The 26,788-nt window shown below is 45.0% G+C and overlaps 1 protein-coding gene across 2 annotated transcripts in view; it reads right to left on the minus strand.

Moving 5' to 3' along the window:
* Positions 1-26,788, minus strand: part of LARGE1 (LARGE xylosyl- and glucuronyltransferase 1) — a 582,916-nt gene that overhangs the window by 295,015 nt on the left and 261,113 nt on the right. For both annotated transcript variants that reach the window (XM_067010062.1, XM_059081736.2), the window contains exon 3: positions 8,882-9,183. In XM_067010062.1, the coding sequence (XP_066866163.1) occupies positions 8,882-9,183 (302 nt within the window). The remainder of the gene's footprint in view (positions 1-8,881; positions 9,184-26,788) is intronic.

The raw sequence follows: 26,788 nt of genomic DNA on the forward strand, positions 1-26,788 counted from the left end.
CTCACTGGGAACAGAGTCTCAGTTTCGAAAAAATTCTGGAGATCTGTTGTGCAACAATGTGGATATACTAAACATAACTGAACCGTGCACTTGAAAATAGTTAAGAAGAGAAATTTCGTGTTTTGAGGTTTTTTTTTTTTTTAACCAAAATTAAAAGAAAAATTACAACCTGGATCTGCACTACCTGGTCTCACTAAGCCTAAGTTTCCCTATCTATAAAATTAGGATGATTAAAATGATTTCTTTCTTTCTTTCTTTTTTTTTTTTTTTTTTTTTTGCGGTAGGCGGGCCTCTCACTGCTGTGGCCTCTCCCGTTGCGGAGCACAGGCTCCGGACGCACAGGCCCAGCGGCCATGGCTCACGGGTCCAGCCGCTCCGCGGCATGCGGCATCCTCCCGGACCGGGGCACAAACCCGCGTACCCTGCATCGGCAGGCGGATTCTCAACCACTGCGCCACCAGGGAAGCCCTAAAATGATTTCTTAAGCTAAGGTATGTCAAGTTCAATGCTGGCACCTAATACCTGAACAATTAACGAAAGCAGGTCTGATTAACATCATTACCATCAGCAGCCCTGCCTCCACCTTTCACGCTGTTCACGCCATGGTCAGGCTAGATGATGCACTGAGCTATCTTGCTTCCATGATGTGCCCTCGATCTAGGATGCTCTAGCGCTTCCCCGCACTTGTCAAGCTCTTCCCCATCTTTCAAGATACAGGACTAGCTTTTGGGACTTCAGCTGCCTCATCTATAGAAAAGGGGTAAAATAAATGTGTCAACTTACAGGGCTGGACAGATTAAGTAAGAGGACTCATGATTTAGAGCCTGGCATCCTGTGAGGAGTAGACATATATATCAGCAGTCATTATTAAATTATTATTATTATCATTATAAGAGAGTTTATAATATGCGGAAGGCTCTGAATTTGAGGGCTCGAGCCTTTTTTTTCTTTCTGGACGCACCGTGTGGCTTATGGGATCTTAGTTTCCCCGACCAGGGATTGAACCCAGGCCCTCAGCAGTGAAAGCACAGAGTCCTAACCACTGGACCGCCGGGGAATGACCGGCTTTGAACCTTAAATATTCTCAAAAGCTAGGCGTCAAGATTTTTCCTTCTGCCTTCACTTCTACTCCTCTTCAAGTAAGAACTGAAATAGTCTTTCCCTTACTGTTGAAAGGAAGGCTTTCAAAGATGCCCAATTCCTTCCACTGTCGAATGCGGGCACTGCCTTTATCCTCTTTCAATACAAGAAGGCAGAAAACCCAGAAGTGTGGAGGTGAGCTACTGCCATCATCATTTGGGCTGTGGTAGCAACTGTGTAATCTTAAGTAAGACCCTTTATCTTTCCCTGCTTTAATTGCATCATCTTTAAAATGCGAGGGTTGCATCTTTCTTTGTTGTCACTGTTCCCAAGGGCACATTTTCAAAGTAAGTTTTACAAGAGGGCACAACAGATAAAGCAGATCAAGGCAGCCTTGCTTCAGGGTAAGCACAGCCAGGAGGCTGCCAGAGAAAGGGCCCCTTGCCATGGCCATGGTGTGGAAGCCAGCCCAAGACTGACTCCAAAGACCCCTGCCAGCTGAGAACCATGCCCTGTGCAGCCCCTCCTACATTGTATCAGTGAGTCTGTGTGACCAGTCGAACTTAGCAGAAGTTATGGTCCATGACATCCAAGGCTAGATCATAAAAAAGACTGTGTTTTCTGCCTTGTTCTGCTGGATCACCTCCTCTGGGGAAAGCTAGCTGCTACACCAGGGGAACACTCAAGCAGTCTTAAGGAAGTGAGGCCCCAGCTGGGCCAGTGTGCCAGCTTGGAAGCAGATGCTCCAGCCCCAATCAAGCCCCATAGCTGATGCAGCCCCAGCAGGTGTCTTAACTGCAACCTCAGGCGAGATCTGGAGCCTCAATCTCCAACTAAGCTGTTCTCAGACTTCCAATTTTCAGAAACTATGAGATAATAAATGCATGTTGTTTTAAACTGCTAAGTTTTGGTAATAACTTGCCATGAAGCAATAAATAATTAATACACTCAAGGAAGGTACCCGAAAGACCATACTGAGAGCTGGGTTCCTGAAAATCACTGCAGAAGAAGCCCTACTAGGTAGCTTCCAGTACAACATCCCCTAGTTCCAGGGCCTGACATTTAGCAAGGATATTTTAGTAGATTTACGTCCTTTGAGGAACCCCAAAGACAACATATGAAGCTAATGAAATGTGTATCCAAATGCTGTAAGAGTATCTTTCAACAGCAACGTGATGTATGTAAAGATTGCGGGCAAACCCTTCCACTGTGGAGTGATTATGGAAAGACCTTGAAGATGAAATAAAAACAAAGAGGTATAGATCAAAATTCTTGGAGGTTTGTTATGGGTCCAGAAAATGCGGGTAAGAGGTGTCAAGATTTATAAACATGAAACCTAAAGCAAAACGGTAAACTCCCAGTGAGCTGACAAATGCAGTCACAATCTGGCAGCCACTTTAGAACAACCCAACTTCTTTTTTTTTTTTGCAGTATGCAGGCCTCTCACTGTTGCGGCCTCTCCCGTCGCGGAGCACAGGCTCCGGACGCGCAGGCTCAGCGGCCACGGCTCACGGGCCCAGCCGCTCCGCGGCACGTGGGATCCTCCCGGACCGGGGCACGAACCCGTGTCCCCTGCATCGGCAGGCGGACTCTCAACCACTGCGCCAGCAGGGAAGCCCAACCCAACTTCTTTTTAAAGAACAGACAGATCCTTGCTTAGACCCACACAGGAATGATTACCCTCACAGGGCTGTGACAGCCCCCAAAGGTGAAAGATGACCTCCACATCGCGACTGTCACCCAGAAGCCTTCTGAGGTAAGGCATCTGCCAGGCACAGAATAAGGACTGCAGCTCTGAGCTGATGGGAACACGGCTCCCAGCAGCTCTAATTTATGAAGTGTCCAGCACAGTGGTTCAGAGCACAGGTTCTAGGAAGCAAACTGCCAAGGTTTAAATGTGAGCTCCACCTCTTCCAGACAGTGTGACTTTGCAATAGTTATTTAACTTTTCTCAGCAGTAGTTTTCTAACCTACAAAAGGAAGAAAGTATGCTATGCAGATTAAATGAGATACTTTATGTAAGCTTTAGCATGGTGTCGCCTACACTTTCAGGGCTCAATACATGTTAACTTTTATTACTATTACATTACGTTACTATTTCATTTTGAATGAAGTTCAAAGCATGGAATAGAAGGAAAGAGATACTTCCTCGAGGGGTAGTCTGACATGAGACAGTACCATTCACCTGGCTTTTCATAATAACAATATCAACTGTTGCTGTTTTAATTCTTTGACATTCCTCCCATTGAAGGATGGGATGTGTACTCCTTCTCCCTTCAAACTGGGTGGGCTTTTGTGACTGTTTCAACTAACAGACTACACTATCAACAAAAGTGACACTATGTGACTTCTGAGGCCAGGTCATTAAAAGTGCTTCTTCTGTTCTGCCTTGCTCACTGGGATACTTGTACTTAAAGCCAGCGGCTGCCATGGAAGCAGGTGACTGTTCTGGAGCCGCCATGTTGTGAGGAAGCCCAAACTAGCCATAGAGAGAGACCACATGGAGAGACCCTGAGTCCACAACAGGGAAGAGAGATGCTGTGCCAGAGCCCATTGTTCCAAGTCCTCACCCTTCCAGCCCCAGCCACCAGGTAATTGCATGAGTCCCCCATCCACCACCCCCCTCACCAGAACCACTCAGCTAAGCCCTTCTCAAATCCCTGACCCACAGAGACCAGGAGAGCTAATAAAATGATTGGCATTGTTTCAAGGCATTACGTTTTAGGTGACTTGTTAGGCAGCAATTGAGAACCGGAATACCCACATTAAGTCTATGTGAAACCCATACAAAGTCAGTTTCCCACCTGCTATCTCATTTCATCCTCACAATTGCATAGGGAAGAACACATTATTATTCTCATTTCATGATAATGAAATAGACTCCAAGAGGGTAACTGAATTGCCCAAGGTCACATGGCTAGTGAGTAGCAAAGTAAAGATTCCTGGTTAGAAATGTGGACTCCAGTTCAGTGATTTCTGTGCTGTACCATAAGCTGACTCCCAGAATAGGCCAGAACGAGAAATGCAAGAGAAACGCAGCACACATCTGTACACACATAGGCGGAAGTGGAGATCAAAGAGGATCATCATGGTCCAAGTCCCAAGGCACAAAGAAAACAGTCCCTCACGGAAGCAGCGCTGTCCTAACAACAGATACGTGCAAGAATAAAACGGGCAGCTACTTGAAGGCCACACCGTTAGAAAATGACAAGAGGGCACAAGGACTGGCAAAGGCCCCTGATTTCTATCACCAAATATCTCAGCTGACAGCCCGGTCATCATCTCAGAAGGGTTTTCAGAAATACTTGTCACAGCCCAGAGAAGTTTCAGCACAACCAGACACGATGACATCGTCCTCGGTGACGAGGCCCTGTGTGCTGACAGGGTGTCAGGACCAACTTCAGCACTTGTAACCACGAGTGCTCCCACGAAGGGAGGATTCTATTTTGACTCCACTGACTGACATTTCTCATCTGCCTCTATGGCATTTTCCCCAAAATCTTTAAATATGCCAAGCGCTGGAAACCAAAGCAGCGCACTGCTAATGGGTATAAAGACAGCATCTCAGGGCACGTGTGCCCCCAGAGGAGACCACACTGAAATAAGATGCAAGCTATGAAAGCTTAAACAGGACCTGGGGCTCATCACAGGTGAAGTCCACCAAAAAATAACTTTTTAAGGGTCTAAGACATAACATTATCAAGACGCACAAAGAGAAGATAAACAAATGAGCAAAACCTAATTCTCTGGTGCAAAAGACTAAAAGATAAGTTATAGTAACAATTAACAAGCCTGAGGTCTTTATCTCTCAAAGAGCACAAGGATAAAGTGAACCCCATCATTTATTTTCATTGTCCCTTAAAGCAGTGGTTTCCAAACAGTTTCCACTATCCCAGAATCACTCGGATACTTTTTTTCTTTTGCGGTACACGGTCCCTATCACCGTCGTGGCCTCTCCCGTTGTGAAGCACAGGTTCTGGACGCGCAGGCCCAGCGGCCATGGCTCACAGGACCGGCCGCTCCACGGCATGTGGGATCCTCCCGGACCGGAGCACGAACCCGTGTCCCCTGCATCGGCAGGCAGACTCTCAACCACTGCACCACCAGGGAAGCCCCCGGATACATATTTTTAATACTTATACTTTGGGCCCTATTCTCAGAGATTCTCAATCAATAGATTCTGTGGTGGGTCCCCTGAATATGCATGTTTGGTATATAATTCTAATGTATAACCGAGTTTGGTAACTACTCATTTGACAGAGAACATTCACCGTCACCATAATATCTATTCTCTCTAGGAGCAGAACTCCAAAATGTTAACAAAGAACATGGCTTCTTTGAAGAAAATCTATCTTTTCCAGGCTCCCTTGCAGCTAGGTGGCAGCTAAAGGTAGCAGCTAAACGAAGTTCTGCCAATGTGTTCTAAAAGGAACTGACTGTGAAATTTCTTTTTTTTTTCTGTAGTACGCGGGCCTCTCACTGTTGTGGCCTCTCCCGTTGCGGAGCACAGGCTCCGGACGCGCAGGCTCAGCAGCCATGGCTCACGGGCCCAGCCACTCAGCGGCATGTGGGATCTTCCTGGACCGGGGCACGAACCCGTGTCCCCTGCATCGGCAGGCGGATTCTCAACCACTGCGCCACCAGGGAAGCCCCTGACTGTGAAATTTCTGAGACATGTTCTTAAAGCAAGCTGATAGGCCCCACCTTAATGCTTCTTCTTTCCTGCTAGCTGGAATGTGAATGACAGGGCTGAAGCTCTGATAGTCAGTAAAGACCATGAGATGACCTTGACAAATGCCAATCAAGCCAGCTGGGTAAAAGATAAAGGAAGCCTGCATCCAGACATGAACATCCTTACACCAATAGCTCCAGACTTCTTACATGTAAACAGAAATAAGATGCAAAGCCACCGTTAACTTGGGATTGTTTGATAAATCACAGTGAAATCAACTGCTAACACAACTATGCTGTTGTTTGCCTAAATTTCTAATATCCACTGTCACCACTGAAATAGTTTGAGGCAGGAACTTGATTTTAATCCATAACTTACAAACGAAGAAACCAACACACAAAAAAGTGATGTAACTTGCTCAGTGCCACATGGCCATCAAGGTACGGAGGGAACCAGAATTGGGCTCCTGTCTCCCATTTTGAAAGCCAATGGTCTTTGCCCACACTATTTGGTGGGGTGCTCGGGACAGGAGCCCTCTTTAGAAATATCGACAGGATGTGCGTACCTCAGAAAGCTGAGCAGGGGAAGACACTGGCCACAGAGACTACAGCAGGAAGAGGAATCCTCTGTTTTCTCCCTCTGTTACACTTGTGTCCTCCCATTTTTTTCCTTTTCCTTTTCTATTTTTCACCTCCTTGATTGTGGTTGATGGTTTAAGTCAGCCTGAGTCATAATAATGTAAACACACTCGAAGAAAAGAATTTCCTCCCTCTGGGCCAGCCAACACTCTAAACTGATGCCATGACCATAAACTGAGAGCACAGAATCTGGAAGAAGTCAAACCAGCCTTCACCCAGGCAGGGAAAGAAGATCCCCAAATTAGGGCCCATCCCAGACCAGCCTAGACCAAGGGAATCTGTTAAAGTTGCTAAGTCCCCAAAGATGCAAAATCTTCCATTACACAGGCCACTGGCAATGGCTGTGGAAGATTAAATGAGGCCGGGCCTGGCATGTAGTCAGAACCTAATTATAGGAATGAGATCACTAGGCAATTTAACCTAACTCCTGACTTATGCTCTCCTGAATGCACACCATGCCTTGCCTAACCTGTTGATCCTTTTCTCATATAAAAAGAAGCAAGAATGAAGAGTGAAGCAGTTAAAAAACGACTAGCTCTCTCCCCCTAACAGCCCCCCTAAGAATCCTGCAGGTAGATCACACAGGCAACATAACACCTGAAGAAAGAGTCAGCCCGTCTGCATGCAATGGAGAATGATGCAGAATCCAACCTCCTGCCTCAGTGATTCACTGAGATTCTTCCCCCTTTTTCCCCCTTTAAAAACCGTCATGGCTGAGCAGAATCTTCAGAGTTGGTCTCAGGTCATGAGTCCACCTTCCCCCCAGATTGCCAGCTCTTCTGACTAAAGTACTTTCCTTTCTACTGACACTTGCCTCTCGAATTATTGGCTTATGAGTCGCGGGCAGCCAAACCTGGGTTTGGTAACAGTAGGAATTTCTCTTTGTTTATCATCTCTTCCTCACTTCCCACCGCAAAACATAAGAACCAGAAGAAAGGAAGTTTTGTCTCTTTTTCAATCATTGGTATTTCCCAGCACAGAGAACACTGTGAGACCCATGACAGAGGCTCAGTAAATATTTGTTGGGTGAACGATGACACTGCAGCCCCCGCTTCCCTGCTCAGCTTCTCTGTGCTCGCCTGACCAACCAACTCACTGGGTTCTGTGTTCTGAATCCTTTCCTGCTCGACAGCGCCTCACTTCATATTTTTCCTACTCACACAAACACTCCTTGTTGGATGTCCTCCATCTACCTTCCTCCGCCTCTCCACCAGCCCACACTTCAACCAGGCTTGAGGATCCATGAGAAATCTTATTATCCTCAGGGGCTCCCCCTGACCATTCCAGTCTAAAGTCTCCCTGACCACTGACTTTGCACAGAACCGAGTCTACATCACTCAATAAGCCCCATATCCCCTTATGGCATACTACACAGTATCACCAATATCACTAAAAACCACATTCACCTGAACAGCATCTTACAGTTTGCAAATTGTTTTCTCTTCAGGGCGCCTGAAGTCTAACATTCTGAGAATGTAGCCAGGAAATGGAATAAACAAGCAGCAGGTGATATCTGCATCTAACTAAAAATAACAAAAATTGCCCATAATTGAAAATATGCTATATACCACCAGACACTATTTGTAGCTTTACATGGCCATCCCATTTCCCTTTCACAAATACTGCAGGAAGCAGGTATTGTTTCCTACAGTTTATTAATGAGACACATGCGAAGCTCAGAGAGGTTAGGTAACCTGCCCAAGCACTCAGCACAGAAAACACCAGAGCTGGGAAATGAACTCAGGTTTGTTTGTCTCAGAAGGGCTTGCTCTTAACAGGGATGTGCTAATTCCTCTCCACTGGGACTGGAAGAAGCAGAAAACGGGTGCATGTGTGTGTGCACGCACGTGTGTACACATGCACATGCAGCGCGCACATAAGCATGGATGCATGAACCGGGGGTGGGGTGAGGGGCAAGAAGGAGAGGGAGTGGGTGAGTTTTCCAAACGACCAAAGAGTTACTAAGAAAGCCAGCATACTCTAAAAGGGGGAAAATGATACAAAGCTATAAAAGTTCAAAGAACTGCTTTAGATAAGCAAGTCTCTGGTTCTGAATTACAGAAGCTGTGTGTAAAGTGAGAATGAGGTCCAGGGGAACTGCCCAGCAGGGCCTCAAGGCCAGGTGCACCATGCCCCCCGGAAGCTAAGTAACAGGGGCCCCCAGGATGACAGCTAGGCGTAGAAATCCTGAGTGTGTCAAAATGAGCCGCAAAGAAACAAGCAGCAGGTTCTGTTTGCTGCTCTTAATATCTCTGCGGGTGCAGGCCTCCTTATGCCCATTTTTCAGGTGGGGAAACTGAGGCTCAGAGGCTTAAAACGATTTGCCTGGCCATTCATCAAAGTGAATGATCGAGCCAGATTCAGGCCCATGCCTGGGCCAAGAACGCCAGCTCTCTCCAGGCCCCTGGCCACGCTTCCAGGTGGCATTTGCAAGGGGTGGGTGTGGGCCATGTAGGGACTGGGACCTTGGAAGGCTCCGGGTGCTCTTTACCTCGCACTTCTCCACGACCGGCTGCTGCCCACACTCGGAGCTGTTGCCTGCCACGATGCCGGCCCGAAGGTTCTCGCTATCGCCGGTGCCCTCCTCCATGGAGTAGGTCTTCGAGTGGTTGCCGCGCCGGTGGGCCGGGCCGTGGCCCTGGGCCAGGCTGAGCTGCCGGCGGAGGGCGCGGTTCTCCTCCTCCACCTCGCGCACGCGCACCTCCAGGCTCTCGCGCTCCCGCTGGCTGGACGCCGTGTACCGGGGGCTGTGAGGCTGGGACTCCAGCGGAGACAGAGACACCGGCTTCCCATCTGCGCGTGCGGAGAGAACGGCAAGAGTTAAAGCCGAATAGGACCCTACGGGCCCCTCCCCCTACCCCAGACGTCCAGGGCTCCTTTTGCAGTCCCATTTAGAAGCGAACGCGGGTGGAAAGTGAGTTGTAAATAAACACGCATCCAGACTGACCTGCGAACAAAGTTGAGAACAGAATGACTTACCGTGGTGATGCAAAACATGCTGTTTAACTGTTTACAATAGCCAAGAGCTAAGTGTCCATCAACAGATGAATGGATAAAGATGTGGGATAGATACACAATGGAATATTACTCAGCCATAAAAAGAATGAAATAATGCCATTTGCAGCAACATGGATGGACCTAGAGATTACCTTACTAAGTGAAGTAAGTCAGAAAGAGAAAGACAAATACCATATGATGTCACTGATATGTATGTGGAATCTAAAATATGATACATATAAACTTATTTATGAAGTAGAAAGATACTCAGGGACATCGAAAACAAACTTATGGTTACCAAAGGGGATGCGGGGGTATAAATTAGTAGGAGTTTGCCACTGGCAGATTCAAACTACTATTTATAAAATAAACAACAAGGTCCTACTGTATAAATGGGGAACTATATTCAATATCCTACAATAAACCATAATGGAAAAGAATATGAAAAAGAGTATGTATGTATATGTATAACTGAATCACTTGCTGTACACCAGAAACTAACACAACACTGTAAATCAACTATACTTCAATTAAGAAAAAAACTCACATGCTGTTTAGAGAAGACAATCACAATATGATTTTTAGTAATTAAATGCACTGTCTTCCTTTTCCCTACTTGGCACATTTCCAGGTAGATATTCTTGTTAGCAATAAAACATGAATATGAAGTAGGAGGAGGAGGGAAAGGAGGAGAATGGGGGGGGGAGTAGGAGGAAGTGGAGGAGAGGAAAAAAGAGAAGGAATAAAGAAGTATTAATAATGATTAAGTTAATTTAGTTCTTCCTATGTGAACTCCTACTTATCCTTTAAAACCCAGTTTCAGAAGCATCACCTCCCAAGGGAAGCCTTCTTCAATTTGCAGATAAAATATCTATCAGCATATTCCAACAGCATTTCGTACACAGCACTAAGAAAAATATGTGTCTGTCACACTGGATTTGGTAAATTGTTTTACTAAATGTTTCCTATGAAGATTGGGTGTTCAACCAGGACAAAAACTGGCTCTTACTTATCTTTGTGGAAACATATCATAATATATGATAAATGCTGGAAGGGTGGATGCATGTGTCCATGACAAGAGAGTAAAATAATTAAGTGCAAAAAGGAAGAAGAAAGTAGGAGCATAATCATGAAACTGAGGGCCAGAAACAGTCTATTTAACAATCATACACAGAGAAGACAAGTAGGTCTCTCAAAGTCACACAATCAGAACCCAGTGGTATCAAAATTTGTACCCAGGTCTCTCTTATACCTGAGCCTGTACACACTCCCCTTAAATGCAGATTCATAAAAGGCTATATATAGAGAGCCATGGATTTAAAAATTATTAATGTAAAAACCTCATCTCCCAAGGATATTTAGCAAAACTCCTTGTACACAGGAAGTGCTCAATGCATGCTTACTGTTGAGGAGCCCCAGGGACACAAGACACACCGAAAACTCTCCCTCCTCTCTTCTCATGCTGCAGAAATCCCAGGATCCAGCTACAACACAGCTGCCTCAGAGAAGACCAAGCAAAAATCACATCTCTAGAAAATTACCCTCTCTCAGCTTCCTGCTAAAAAAACACTCTTTTTCCACACTTGGGAGTTTTTCTCCTTCCTGCCCAGACCCCAGTGAGCTTTCAAACTGTCCCAGGGAGTCTCTGTGACTCACAAAACTTGAGGATCAAAGAATGCGATGAATTACACCCTGCGAGTTTCACCTGTGCTGCCTTACTGAGCCTGCCTCTGCCCAGGGCTCTTTCATGTGTCTCTGGGTTTTCACAAACAGGACTCCTTTTTTCCCTCTTAATCACCTCAGGGTTAAACTCCTGAGCTTCCGGTCCTTTGCTGTCAACACAGCAAATACGACTCGCTGAATTCCACTGCTCCGGACCACAGACCAAAGGCCAGGGCCGAGTGTATGGGGATGTGAAATCACAGGTTGATTAGGGTTGCACTGTTACCAACCTGGCCGATTACAAGCTGACCCAGGCTTTTGAAACCCCTCTCCTTGTTTGGTAAAACCAAATTAGTTCCACTGAGAATGAGAAAGAGAAGGGAGCAACAGAAATTGTGTTTTCTCAGCCAACACTGACCCTTCAAGCAGGGGTGGGGAGGACGATCATCTAGCTTCCATCAGTGGGCAGGGCAGTTACGCTTTGCTCCTTCTATGGCTCTGTGCAGGGGCTGGGTAGTTCACACTGATAATGTCTTGGTTTATCACAGCACGAGCAGGTGGCAATCGGTGCCCCCATTACAGATGAGGAAACAGCCTCTACAAGCTTAAGCCGTGCTTCCCTTGTGGTGACTGGAAACAAGGTCTCTGTCACTGCATGTGGCCAAACTCCTGCAGGCATGGCCCGAGTCGGAGGTACAGGTGCTCTGGGGCTTGAGGGGTCTTTCTTCTGAAAGGACCTTGGCACTTTTGGGAAGGAACCCAGGAAGCTCTGGAAACCCACCAGGATCCCAGAAGCTCTGGAAAATATACAACAAATGGGAACTCTGAATTTGTTCTTTGGAGGGATTAAATGCTGTGAGCTTTGGTTTTCCCTTCTCTGAAATGCAAGTAGAAACGCTAGCCTTGCAAGGGTGATGGGGGAGGCTTAAGTAAGATACTGAAATACCAACCACTTGAACTCTCATTGGAAGGTATTTGGTGTCACTTAGTTCCTGCAACCCCTGTCCAAGTCGGGGGGTAAGGGTGCAGACAGGTGATATTCCGGGCAAGATGAGTTGATGATGTAAATTAGGCTGTTGAGGGCTGTCCATTTTCTGAACACGGGCTGTTCTCTGAGTGGCACATGGGAGAAAGTGGCCAACAAACCTTCACTTACTTTGATAGCTGGCATCTCTGAACCTTCTTTCCTTCAGCCTTAGGCAGGTCAAAGTTCACCCAGAGGCTAAATGGAGGAGCAGGTGGGCTTCCCATGGGGGTCCGGTCACTTCCTCTAGCTCCTCTCCCCAAAGCCCCCCAGTTTACTTATTTCTAATTCTTTGATGATGTGCTTATAAAGGCATAATTATGTAATCCCTAAGCAATCCTAATTCCAGGGTAGTGAGGGGGAAAATGCTCTCAGTATCCTGTGTCCATTTCCTGCTTTAGATCCCAACTGGTTTTGACCAGATTTAGCTCTCAAAGACTTGCAGGTGTTTTCTCTACCTTCAAACTCCACAGATTAGCCACCAATGAAGACACATAAAATAAGAAAAGCCAGGCCTCAAGGAGGGGGAGCGGACGTTGGAAAAAGCCACATGCTATACTGTGCCCGATGCCTGGCATGTAGGAAGGGCTCAATAAACAGCAGAATTGGAACTGCTTGTGTGTGTGTGTGTGTGTGTGTGTGTGTGTGTGTGTGTGTGTGTGTGTCTGTGTGTGTGTGTGTGTGTGTGTGAAAGGTGCATCACCTTGAGCTGGCCCCTTCCTCTTTCTCTTCGTGAAAGGGGGTGTCCTGGAGATGGGCACCTCTCGGCTCTAACCTTCCGTGGGCTCATGGACCCTGCATCTCGAACCCAGCCGACCCATCCATTGCTGCGTGGCCAGAAGTCAAGACAGTGGGGCCCGTTGCCCTGCCATGTTCACAGCTCATTCAGCCGGCCTACTGCTTTTGTTCCTGGATTACACATCTCTCTGGCTCCTGACCCCTTTTTTCCTGCTTTTCCTAACCCTCTGGGGGGATGCAGTGGGGGGAGGGTTGGGACAGTGCAAGGCCTGCCCTCTTCGAAGTGGTCTGCACATCTCTGTGATGCCTTCTGGGCCCTGGTCTCTCCCAGGAACACTCCTCTTCCTTCGTGTCTAGGTCGTCATTATAAAGCCCATCACGTGGGACTTTATCGCCTATGGGAACCACTGAACCCACAGCAGTTATTTCTCAAACTGGCAGTAGTGAAGCGTTTCCCTCCAATCCATCTTGGATAAAATGCTGGCCCAATACACATGCCTAATACATAGCTTACCCTACAATGCAATTCTTCACTTGAATTCAACAAACTGGTCCATATACCCTAGTCATCAAGACAAGGTCCACTGATCGCATGCCCGATGGCGTCCGATTGCTCTCAACATCCCTGCCCCCAACTTCCACACTTACCTTGCTGAAGACCAGTAACAGTTTGGGGGCTGTGATGGTTCATCCTATATGTCAACTTGACCGGGTCATGGGGTCAAACTTACTCTGGGTGTTTTGGGATGAGATTAACATCTGCATCAGTAGAGCGGGTAAAGCTGACTGCCTTCCCTAATATGGGGGGGCCTCATCCAAACACTCAAAGGCCTGAAGGCCTGAATAGAACACAAAGGCTGACCCTTCCCCCACCAGGAAGGGAGAATTCCTCCCGCCTGACAACCTCTGACTAGTACAGAGACCAACAACACTTTGTAGGATCACACTGAGTACCTCTGCCCAGTACCCAGCCTCTCTGTCCTCAGGGCCTGGCACGCTGCCTGCACTTAACAAGCATTTCAAGAAAGGAAGAAGGGGAAGGACTGGCATCTAGAACTTAAAAAAAAAAAAAAAAATAAGGGCATGAAAAAAATAGATCTAGCAAACCTTCAACTACCAGTTCACTTGAACTTTGAACAATCTGGGGGCTAGAGGCATGGATCCCCTATGCAGCTGAAAATCCACGTATAACGTTAGAGTTGGTCCTCGATATCTGTGGTTCCACATCTGCTGATTCAACCAATTACAGATCATATAGTGTATGTATTAATTGAAAAAAATCTGCACGCAGTGGACCCATGCAGTTCAAACCTGCGGTATTCAAGGATCAACTGTACTTTACAAAGTGACCTCATTATAAGGTTAATTGCTGGGGAAGAGGGAGAGATAACCAAGAAAAGCAAACAAATCAGATCTAGTCATAAAAGCATTGGGATTTGGAATAAGAAAGAGCTGAGTCTGAATTATGGTGCTGCCACCTACTAATAATTAACCTTAGGCAAAGCACTTAACTTCTGTGACTTGCTGTCCCCATATGTAAAATGGGAGACAGGAGTGTGTGTACATTATTACCTAGCATCAGGACCTAATCAGAGTAGATACTCAAATTTCCCCTTTCCACCCACCCCAACCCACCCCACCAAATCCAGAGGCAGGACACATAAAGACAACAGTGAATAGGATCCTTCATCTCTAAGCCCCTCTGACCTTTGCTTTTCTATTACCTTTCCTTCCAGGTTTCTTTTTTCTTTCCCCCCCCTCCCCAGATCTGCACTGTATTTGTACACAAGGTACATCTCGGTCACATAATGCCTACATGTGTTGATCTACAGTTCAGCCCACTTTGAGTTTAAAATGTCAAACAAGACATTACTCAAAATCTCAGTTGACAACATCTTCCTCCTCCCTCCCAAACGTCTCAACAAACATGAATTTATCATCAGATTTGAATCTCTGAATCCACTTGAGATGAATGCTCTGAATTAAGAATCAAAACAGCTAAGATTCAGAACAAAAAAGGTAAATTGAAAATCAACCTCCGTGCAGTACGGTGACAGAGATTAGGGACTTGGCATCCAAAACGTCCTAAGTGATGATCTGAATCAGTTTGTGGGCACTGACTCTCTCTGGAGTACTAGCGTTTCACACTGTGACAGCCGCCATTGCAGAGAGAACTGGGGGGCTCGTTAATGGAGGCAGGGACCCCGGCCCTGAGACCCCCCATGTTGCGGGCTCATACCAGTCCCTTCCAGTGGTGACAGTCCTCGATCTTTCTGGCCAAGGACACCGCAATCCTGCACTCATGCCAAGATTTCAGGAAGGCTGTTCCCCTGCGCCATTCTACCCACAATGAAGACACTGCATTCCTAACCTTTATACGGCAAAATCCCCCTATGTACAATCTGGCACCAGGGCCTGCCAATTCTCCTGATGTTTGAAGCCCTTCTCATTCTATTGCAAACATTCCATTTCAAACCCAGCCTTTTAATCTTATCCTAAAACAGGGGTATCAAACTTCGGTAAATGCCCGGAGAGTAAATATGTTTTACTCTGTAGGCCATGCGGTCTCTGATGCAAGGACTCAACTCGGGCTTGGCAGCACAAAAGCAGCCACAGAAATTCCTAACACGCGAGCATGGTCGTGCTACAATAAAACTTTATTTACAAAAACAAGTGCTGGGCCAGATTTGGCCTGCAAGCCCTAGTTGGTGGATCTCTGTTCTAGAACATTGGTCTCCTCGGTTTGTCTCCCCACTTCCAATCTCCCTCTGTTCCTACCAGCCTTACTCACAGGTGCCAAGGGATGTTCTTAATGAAAACCCTATTCCCACCACATGTTGCAGTTTGACAATATACAGAAGCTTCTCCATCTGCTTCAAGGTCATCTATAAAATTCAACAAACACTTGGTCACTTCCTATTGAGTACATGTCCAGTGCTTAGGGGCTGTGTCATCTCATTTTAATTTATACAACACTTTAATGAAGGGGGTGTTCTCACTAACTCTATTTGACAAATGGAAAAAAAAATAATAAAAGAAGTAGACACATGACTTAACCTGTTCAATGTCACCCCAGCAAGAGATGGCAAAGGGAAAGACTTGAACTCAGGGTTCATTGGCTCCAGATCAATTTCTCTATTTGCCCCGAACCACAATGTCTCCTATTTACCCTCCTCCAAATAAGTCCAATCTAGTTTATTGTTGCTTCTGTTTCATTTCCTGGTCCCTTAGCCAGTGGTTCTCAATCCTGGCTACCATTACAATCCCTTGGGAAACTTAAAAAAAAAAAAAAAAAAAAAATCCCAGATTAATTAGCTCAGAATCTCTGAAGGTTACGCTCTAGTTATGAGCATTTTAAAAAGCAGCCACCCTCCCGTGTTCTCATGTGTAGTCAAGGTTGAGAAACCCTGGCTTAGGCATTTCCCCCAATCCTCAGGCTGAGACACCATAAACCCCATTTGCCACTGTTTGCTCCTTAAGGCAAAGTTAAGGAATGGGCTCCGATGCAAAGAGGTCTTAGCAGCACTGCCGCACTTAATTCCGGTACTGCTCTTACTCCAGTCTCTACTGTATTCTTAGAATAGCTCCCATCATGGAACCCAGGGCCTTCCTGATTTCCTATAAACTAGGCTGCCCGGCATTCTAGCTCCTCCACGCTTGGGGTTGTTTTGCTGCTACCCATCCCCCTTCCTTCCAGGATGAGAGCTCTTCCCAAAGCAGGGTTCTACTATTTTAGTTGCCAGACCCGCCAGCTTCCCTGGTTCCAGACTCTGCCCTCTATGACCAAGATGTCACTTCATTCCAATGATTTACTCCAATTTCTCGCCTTCCACGTAAGGTTGCATTCATTAAGTAAGCATTTTGTAATTTTAAAAAGCACAATGCCTTCCTTGCAATCAACATAAAAACTTCGCACCCTCCTTCAATGCATTTTGAAATTGCAAACTAAATTAAATATTGTGGCCAAAGTCATTTTAGAAAACTCAGTTCAATCTTTAAAGTCTAAAAAAAAAAAAAAAAATCTTTAAAATCTCACATTTAAAAACTGCTTTTAAATTGTGATCACTGGATCTCCACATGACAGCTGAGTCTACTAACACATCACAAGCTCAGCTGTCACTCTTGGTAGGTTACAGGTTCAGAGTAAGACACAGGTCTGGGTGGAGCTATTTTCCCAAGTTCCGGAATTGTGGAACCAGATTTGCCCAGAGGAGGAAAAAGGGAGTGATGACATGAAAAGGCTGTTTGCTTGTTACGGGATAAACAGGGAACGTTTTTACCCCAAAATGCCCCAGAGTCATTTCCTGGAATCATCTTTGGCAACCCAAGCAAACGTGAGTTCCAGCAAAGACCTTAGAGCATTTCTGGCAAAGACCAAACACAACAGAGCTCCCAGCAAGCTTCTGAAAAGAATCAGCAACCGGCAGGCCAGGAAAAGAAGCCTAGATTTGTTTCATCATAATAGGATAAAAAGCAGCTTGACTTCTTTTCCTCCATGAAATTATTTTGCAGAACTTTGTCTTAAAGAGCCTCATTAAGTCAAGAAAATGAAGACATTTTTAGCACCGATTTGCTGTATCCATAGCTGGGTTTTGGCGAGAAGCGCTTAAGGGTGTCCTAATAAGCAATGATGTCAGTGGTTTGCCCCTTGAAACTTCAGGATCAATGATTTCAAAGCTTCAAATGTTTGGCGCCAAATATCCTAAGTTCTGAAAGTCTGAGGCAGTTGTTTCTCACAGCAGAGTAACTGAATCTTTCCACTTCTAAATCTGGCCCATTTATTTCTCTTTGATGTCCAAGGAATCTAAGTATTAATAGAAAGACTTTGTTGGTAGCATTCAAATCGTCACTGAACAAGACAAAGGATAATGTATCTAGTGCTCTATTTTTTAATATAATTGAATGGCATGACAGCAGAGTTGAGTTCTTAGATCACCAGGTGATTTAGAAACAACTATTGAGGGAAGAATACAGTGCATTCCAGAAAATGTGCTGTTTATTCCAATCTAGAGAATCAACCAATGTGTGAGAGCAAAATAAATTCATATTCCAGTCACCTTTGCTCACTCTCTGCCCTTACTCAGTTAACCAATCACTTTTTGCATAGCCTCAAAGACACCCAAACTTGGGCTTCCCTGGTGGCTCAGTGGTTGAGAATCCGCCTGCCGATGCAGGAGACACGGGTTCGTGCCCCGGTCCGGGAAGATCCCACATGCCACGGAGTGGCCGGGCCCGTGAGCCATGGCCGCTGAGCCTGCGCGTCCAGAGCCTGTGCTCCGCAACGGGAGAGGCCACAACAGTGAGAGGCCTGCGTAACACACACACACACACACACACACACACACACACACACAAAAGACACCCAAACTTTACTGGTGGTCTCCAACGGCTGAGTTTGAGAAAGTGGTGTTTCCCCTCCCAGAGTCTCTTGAGACATGTTCCATTCACCTGCAATAGTTGGAAACAGTTCCCTTTATTAGGAAAGACACCAAAACTAAAACGAGCAATATGATTTTATCCTTTGTAAAACGTGAACTGGACATCCCCAAGTCACCAACACGGCCCCTGACTGTAGAATCGGACTCAGGAATATTCTAGAATTTCTCCTTCATTTTCTCTTCGGCAGCACTCAAGATATATGACTTCATATTCCTCCACGATCTATTTTTTTAACCTTGGCAATGTATGTGTTATTTTATATGAAATAGTCATAGCCCTTATAAAATCCCACTAATAAGTTCCAAGAGTGGCAAATCATATATGTTGGGGAGAATCATATTTTATGGTAAAAATGTTTTAATGAGGCTTTTTGTTTGTTTGTTTTCTTTTTGGTAACTAAAATCTTGTTCACATCAATAAAGCTACATGGGATGACTCTTTACCAAGGTTTTAAAATTTTACGTTCGTCACACTAAGGATACTGAAAACTGTCCTTTTCTAAAAATGTGAACCCTTACTTTCCATAAGCCTCACACTGTCATACTTGGTGGCTATATTTATCAAAAAACATTTTAAAAGAATTTAAAACATAAAATGAAATTAATAAAAAGAATTTTAATGGGGAGTATTGACAGCAATGTCTGGTTCGGATTACAGAGGGATGGAAGATCTCAATGGCAGGCGGCAGATGCTTCGGGACTCCAGACAAAATCAGCAAAGCCCTGGCCCATCCCATTCTGCTCCCTTCTCCTCCCCAGGGCTCCTAGATCGTCTCATTTCAGGGGTGAAGTGCCAGAGCGGAATTCAGATCTAGGGAAAAGAGTTAGGGACTCTTGCAAAAAGGACCCACAAGAAAGACTGCCTTGCATCCTGAGTGCCTCTTTCACTGGACTGTGTCAGACTTGAACGATGGCGCTCTGCTCATCTAGGGAGGAAGGGGGACCACCAAACAGTACCCTCAGGCTTAGAGATTCTCCTGCTTTTGGTGGATGGTACTTTCACGAATGTCCCGGGGGTAAAAGAGGAAAACTGAGAGCAAAGCATGACTAGAAGGCGAGACAGTAGTCTTCATGCTCTACGTCAGGGATGGTGGTCAGTGCGCTTATCCACCACTGCATCTGAAATCGGGCACAGGCCCATCTGAGCAAAAGCTCTCTTCCTCTGGGCTGCATTTAAGTGAGGATTAACATAGGGGAAAAAGCCCTTCTCCCACTTCCGGTATTTCAGGACGTCTCGTGTCAGTGAGGACTGGCTTGATTTGCATCAGATTTGGGGGGTGGGGGGGTCTTCTGACACACCTCATCTCCTCTACACTGAACTGACTCTGAGACAAAGCCTCTGCCCTTGGTGCAAACCTCATGCAGGCTGCACTACATCAGGAGAACCCAATTCTGGCCTGCAGTGTTCACGGTACAGTTAGACCTGATGAGATACTGGAAAAAAAGGAGTTGGAAAGGAGATTAGAAGAGAGAGTTATCAAAGACAAGTAGGATGCTTGATTTGCACTGGTTAAAGTTAGTAATGGCTACGGAGCCAACCACCAGCACGAGTAGCTGCCATAAAGAATATTCCTACATATTTCAAAGAGAAGAGGAAGCACGTGTTTTTGTGAATGTGGTTGATTCCTTCAATAGCATCCCCTTCCTGTAAACTGCCACGTCACCTAAATCAATGTTACCATCCTCGGCTCAATTGTAAATGAAAAACAAGAGAAAACAACCAAAAGCCTGACTGAACATGCTCTTGCCTATAAATGACTGCTCTCCTTTTCTCTCCTTTTCCTTTCTTCAGAGTCTCCAACCCCCTCCACCCCTTATCAGCTTGACTTACTTAAAATTATATTCCAATTGCCATGAGCATCTGTATGGAAACAAAATTTTAAGAAAGAAGAAGGAAAGGAAAACCCTTATCATCCTGTTTTCACCCTTTCCTGACAAATCCAAACCATCCCTTGGGAGGAAATCAGAAATGAAGAATGAGGTTTTATCAGGATAGACTGGGGGGGGGGCGGGGGAGGGGTAGATAGAAGATTTTTATCAGGAGCTCAGCTTGACAGAAATAGCATTTTTCAGGATGGGCACTTGGCAAAGATAAGACATTGCCAAGAGCAAGATAGATGTTTGGGTAAAATATCGTGCTAATACCTATTAAGCAAAACCTGCCATCTCTACTTTTGACAGATGGTTATTTTCTTCCAAGTCCTACTCCAGGGATGATTAAGATTTTTCTATAAGGTGCTTCCAACCTTATCACGGAAGCAAAAAGAATTAAAACTAAGGACCCTCAACTCAGCTCCACTGTGAGGCAAACCCAGGATTTTCCTCAGCAAATTGAAAGGAAGCATGGGCTTGGGTACAGGGAGGACTTAGAAAGGACCCAAGGGATGCCTGGATGGTGATGCTCCAGTACCAGACCCCAATTCCTGGCCCTGAAGAGAAGAGTCCCTTGTAGGCCAGAGGCCCACCCGAGGCTGTACTAATGGGACTGACCTCAGAGGCCGTGTCAAGACATCAGAACAGATCTGTCAAGAGGAAACCCTTATTCGAGGCTTTCTAGACTTTCTGGAACTGCTCTTGAAGTCTCCTGCACTTTCTGACTCCCATCTTCTGGCCCTGCAGAGCACCTCCAAGAACCAGTGATCTTCAACGTCCAGTATTTCCAAAGCCTTTACACACGGCAGCCCCATGCTAAGATCCTGGCTGACATGACCAGCAATTGGAATAAGCATTAAGTATTTGTGTCATTCCCTTTGCAGGACTTTTCACCTGGTGAGTGACCACCGCTTCTCCAATATCTGGTTCCAAATTCCCTTCGAGGAACCCTTCTCCAATCTGCCCAGGGTGGGTTGACCAGTCCACTCCTCTCCCCATAAGCGGATTTCCTGTAACCTCCCACCATGGCTCTAAGGTGATGATTCTTACTACGTTTGTAGCAGCTGTTCATGCAAACTGCTTTTGGCACTGGGACTTCCATCCCCTCAGCACCTGTTCGGGGCAGACGCTGTGCCAGGGAAGGCAGGGACCATGTTGAGTCACTTTTGTTTCCCGAGAGCCCAGCACCAGGTCTGTAAGCAATGAGCATTCTTATGTGTCCCCAACTGCGGAAAGAGACGAGGACTCAGGGGTTACGTGATGTCCTCACATCCAAATGACAGCCCTTCCTAAACCTTCCGCTCCCCACTTCAGCCAACGGCATCACTGTCGTTCCCAATGCACAGGTCAAAAACCTAGGGCTCATCCTTGAACTTCTTCCCTCACCTCCCACGTACGCTGCGTTAGCAATAGATCTGAATGTTGGCTCTGCCTTCAAAGCATACCCCGAATCCAAACTCGCAGCACCACCACGCCAGCCCAGGTCCCACCATTTCCCACCTGGACTCATGCAACAGCCACCTACCAGGCCACCCTGCCTCAGTCTACTCAGCAGCCAGATGACACTTAAAAATGGTCCTCAGGGGCTTCCCTGGTGGCGCAGTGGTTGAGAGCCCGCCTGCCGATGCAGGGGATACGGGTTCGTTCCCCGGTCTGGGAGGATCCCACGTGCCGCGGAGCGGCTGGGCCCGTGAGCCGTGGCCGCTGAGCCTGCGCGTCCGGAGCCTGTGCTCCACAACGGGAGAGGCCACAGCAGTGAGAGGCCCGCGTACCACAAAAAAAAAAAAAAAAAAAAAAAAAATGGTCCTCAGACCCCACCACCACCCTGCTCAAACCACCCCTCGGATGGCTTCCCGTCAAACTAAACACAAAACCCGAACACCTTAACGTGGGTTACATGGCCCAACAAAACCTTGACCGGGGTTATCTTTCTGACCTTAGAATGTTCCTCCATTCCCTCTACAGCCACCACACACTGGCCTTCCAGATGTTCTCGAATATACCGAGCACTGCCCCACCCTGGAGCCTCTGCACTTGCTGCTGGCTTCCACGATCTTAACTGGGAAACCTGCGTGAGTACCAATCCTCAGAGAAGGATCTGTACACCAGCCTCTGAAATCCCATCCCTGCCCGTCCGTCAGCCCTGGTCTCTGTCATTCCTTCTCTGGTTCTTCTTCTCCACTGTACACATTACACTACCCTCCCCAAGGAGACATTTCTTTGTTTCCTTCTTGTTTGTCTGTCTCCACCCCTGGAATACAAGTTCCGCGGTGGAAGCATCTTTTGTGGATCTGTCTCATCCACCATCGTATCTCCAGGGTCTAGAACCAGCCACATAATACGCAGGCAGTCAAGGTGCTAAATGACCAAGGCAAGGAATACAAGCAATTACTAGCACGGTTCAATGGCAGGAACTGGGTTTCAGATGAGGATGACAGCTATAGTTCCCTTACTGACCACACATGTTGGCTGAGTGAGTCTCACACATTATCTTATTTAAGTCCCAAATCTCTGAGGTGGGTTTTATTGTCTCCATTTTAAAGAAGCAGAAGCTCACTGAGCAAAAGTAACTTGCCAAGACTTTCTGCAAACAAAGGAAAGAGGTTGAACTGAGAGCCCCCTTCCCCCCAGAAACCCTGTTTTCATTCCATCTTCTTCCTTTATTTCTGAAGGAAATAAAGGTTGCATTCCCACGTGACAAGTGGGGACACCCTGCATGTAGTACACTTATAAGATAGACAAGTAGCAGGACAGTTTCAATAAGGATCAAGAAAGTAAGGAACTTTCTGCAAAAAGATGAATAAGAAGAGAATTCGAATAAACCTCTTCGAACAGCCCAATGAACTCTGCTCAGGCACAGCTAGAACGGGGGAGGCTGACAAAGCGACCTAAATACACTATCAGATGTCCCAGAGGGCAAGCACACACAGGATAAAGAAAAGGAAAAACAGGGAGGACAAAAGTTCCTGATATCTTGATCTAGACATCCTGGGTGCCCTGCCTTGCAGTCTTCTTGTATCCTTTCACCATCAGCTTTATTTTATTTTACTTTTTTAAACTGAAGTACAGCTGATTTACAATGCTGCGTTAATTTCTGCTGTACAGCAAAGTGATTCATACATATATATATATATATATATATATACATACACACACACAATTTTTTAAATATTCTTTTCCATTATGGTTTATCCCAGCACATTGAATATAGTTCCCGGTGCTATACAGTAGGACCTTGTTGTCCATCCACTCTGTATATAATAGTTTGTATCTACTAACCCCAAACTCCCAGTCCATCCCCCTACACCCCTCCCCGTCTTGTGTCCATTTTTATTTTTACAGATTACCCAAACTTATTTACTGACATATAGTTTTTGTTTTTTGTTTTTTCACAACTTTATTGGAGTATAATTGTTTTACAATGTTGTGTTAGTTTCTGCTTTATAACAAAGTGAATCAGCTACACATATACATATGTCCCCATATCTCCTCCCTCTTGCATCTCCCTCCCTCCCACCCTCCCTATCCCACCCCTCTAGGTGGTCACAAAGCACTGGTCTGATCTCCCTGTGCTCTGAGGCCGCTTCCCACTAGCTATCTATTTTACATTTGGTAGTGTATATATGTCCATGCCACTCTCTCACTTCGTCCAAGCTTACCCCTCCCCCTCCCCGTGTCCTCAAGTCCATTCTCTACATCTGCGTCTCTATTCCTGTCCTGCCCCTAGGTTCATCACAACAATATTTTTGTTTGTTTTTAGATTCCATATATATGTGTTAGCATACAATAATTGTTTCTCTCTTTCTGACATACTTCACTCTGTATGACAGACTCTAGGTCCATCCACCTCACTACAAATAACTCAATTTCCTTTTTCATGGCTGAGTAATATTCCATTGTGTATATGTGCCATATCTTCTTTATCCATTCATCTGTCGACGGACATGAAGGTTGCTTCCATGTCCTGATTATTGTAAATAGAGCTGCAATGCACATTGTGGTACACGACTCTTTGAATTATGGTTTTCTCTGGGTATATGCCCAGTAGTGGGACTACTGGTTCATATGGTACTTCTATTTTTCATTTTTTAATGAACCTCCATACTGTTCTCCATAGTGGCTCTATCAATTTACATTCCCACCAACAGTGCCACAGGGTTCCTTTTTTTCCACACCCTCTCCAGCATTTATTGTTTGTAGATTTTTTGATGGCCATTCTGACTTGTGTGAGGTGATACCTCATTGTAGATTTGATTTGTATTTCTCTAACGATTAGTGATGTTGAGCATTCTTTCATGCGTTTGTTGGAAATCTGTATATCTTCTTTAGAGAAATGTCTATTTAGGTCTTCTGCCCATTTTTGGATTGGGTTGTTTGTTTTTTTCATATTGAGCTGCATGAGCTGCTTGTATATTTTAGAGATTAACCCTTTGGCAGTTGCTTCATTTGCAACTATTTTCTCCCATTCTGAGGGTTGTCTTTTCGTCTTGTTTATGAAAACAAAATGAAACTCCACTACGAGTTTTATGGTGTTGGGCCTTACATTTAGGTCTTTAATCCATTTTGAGTTTGTTTTTGTGTATGGTGTTAGGAAGTCTTCTAATTTCATTCTTTTACATGGAGCTGTGCAGTTCTCCAAGCACCACCTAGTGAAGAGGCTGTCTTTTCTCCACTGTATATTCTTCCCTTCTTTATCAAAGATAAGGTGACCATATATGCATGGATTTACCTCCAGGCTTTCTATCCTCTTCCACTGATCTATATTTGTTTTTGTGACAGTACCATACTCTTCATTACTGTAGCTTTGTACTATAGTCTGAATTCCGGAAGCCTGATTCCTTCAGCTCCGTTTTTCTTTCTCAAGATTGCTTTGGCTATTTGGGGTCTTTTGTGTTCCATACAAATTGTGCAATTTTTTGTTCTGGTTCGATGAAAAATGCCATTGGTAGTTTGATAGGAATTGCACTGAATCTGTAGATTGCTTTGGGTAGTATAGTCATTTTCATAATGTTGATTCTTCCAATCCAAGAACATGGTATATCTCTACATCTGTTTGTACTATCTTTAATTTCTTTCATCAGTTTCTTATAGTTTTCTGCATACAGGTCATTTGTCTCCTTAGGTCTTTTGTCTCCTTAGGGAAGTTTATTCCTAGGTATTTTATTCTTTTTGTTGCAAAGGTAAATGGGCGTGTTTCCTTAATTTCACTTTCAGATTTTTCATCATTAGTGTATAGGAATGTAAGAGATTTCTGTGCATTAATTTTGTATCCTACTATATTACCAAATTCGTTGATTAGCTTATGTAGTTTTCTGGTAGCATCTTTAGGATTATCTATGTATAGTATCATGTCATCTGCAAACAGTGACAATTTTACTTCTTTTCCAATTCGGGCGCCTTTTATTTCTTTTTTTCTCTGATGCTGTAGCTAAAACTTCCAAAACTCTGTCGGATAATAGCGGTGAGAGTGGGCATCCTTGTCTTTTTCCTGATCTTAGTGGAAATGGTTTCAGTTTTTCACCACTGAGAATGATGTTGGCTGTGGATATGTCACATATGGCCTTTATTATGTTGAGGTAAGTTCCCTCTATGCCTACTTTCTGAAGGGATTTTATCACAAATGGGTGTTGAATTTTGTTGAAAGTTCTGCATCTATTGAGATGATATGGTTTTTCCTCCTTCAATTTGTTAATATGGTTTATCACATTGATTTGCATATATTGAAGAATCCTTGCATTCCTGGGATAAACCCCACTTGATCATGGTGTATGACCCTTTTAATGTGTTGCTGGATTCTGTATTTTGTTGAGTATTTTTGCATCTATGTTCATCAGTGATATTGGCCTGCAGTTTTCTTTCCTTGTGACATCTTTGTCTGGTTTTGGTATCAGGGTGATGGTGGCCTCGTAGAATGAGTTTGAGAGTGTTCCTCCCTCTGCTATACTTTGGAACCAGAGTTTGAGAAGGATAGGTGTTAGATCTTCTCTAAATGTTTGATAGAATTCGCCTGTGAAGCCATCTGGTCCTGGGCTTTTGTTTCTTGGAAGCTTTTTACACACAGTCTCAATTTCAGTGCTTGTGATGGGTCTGCTTATATTTTCTATTTTTTCCTGGTTCAGTCTCAGGAGGTTGTGCTTTTCTAAGAACTTCTCCATTTCTTCCAGGTTGTCCATTGTATTGGCATATAGTTGCTTATAGTAATCTCTCATGATCCTTTGTATTTCTGCAGTGTCAGTTGTTACTTCGCCTTTTTCATTTCTACTTCTATTGATTTGAGTCCTTTCCCTTTTTTGCTTGATGTGTCTGGCTAATGGTTTATCAATTTTGTTTATCTTCTCAAAGAACCAGAGTTTAGTTTTATTGATCTCTGCTATTGTTTCCTTCATTTCTTTTTCATTTACTTGTGATCTGATCTTTATGATTTCTTTCCTTGTAGTAACTTTGGGGTTTTTTTTGTTGTTCTTCTTCCTCTAACTGCTTTAGGTGTAAGGTTAAGTTGTTTACTTGAGATGTTTCTTGTTTCTTGAGGTAGGATTGTATTGCTATAAACTTCCCTCTTAGAACTGCTTTTGCTGCATCCCATAGGTTTTGGAACATCGTGTTTTTATTGTCATTTGTTTCTAGGTATTTTCTGATTTCCTCTTTGATTTCTTCAGTGATCTCTTGG

This window comes from Kogia breviceps, chromosome 12 (genome assembly GCF_026419965.1).
Source record: "Kogia breviceps isolate mKogBre1 chromosome 12, mKogBre1 haplotype 1, whole genome shotgun sequence".
NCBI lineage: Eukaryota > Metazoa > Chordata > Mammalia > Artiodactyla > Physeteridae > Kogia > Kogia breviceps.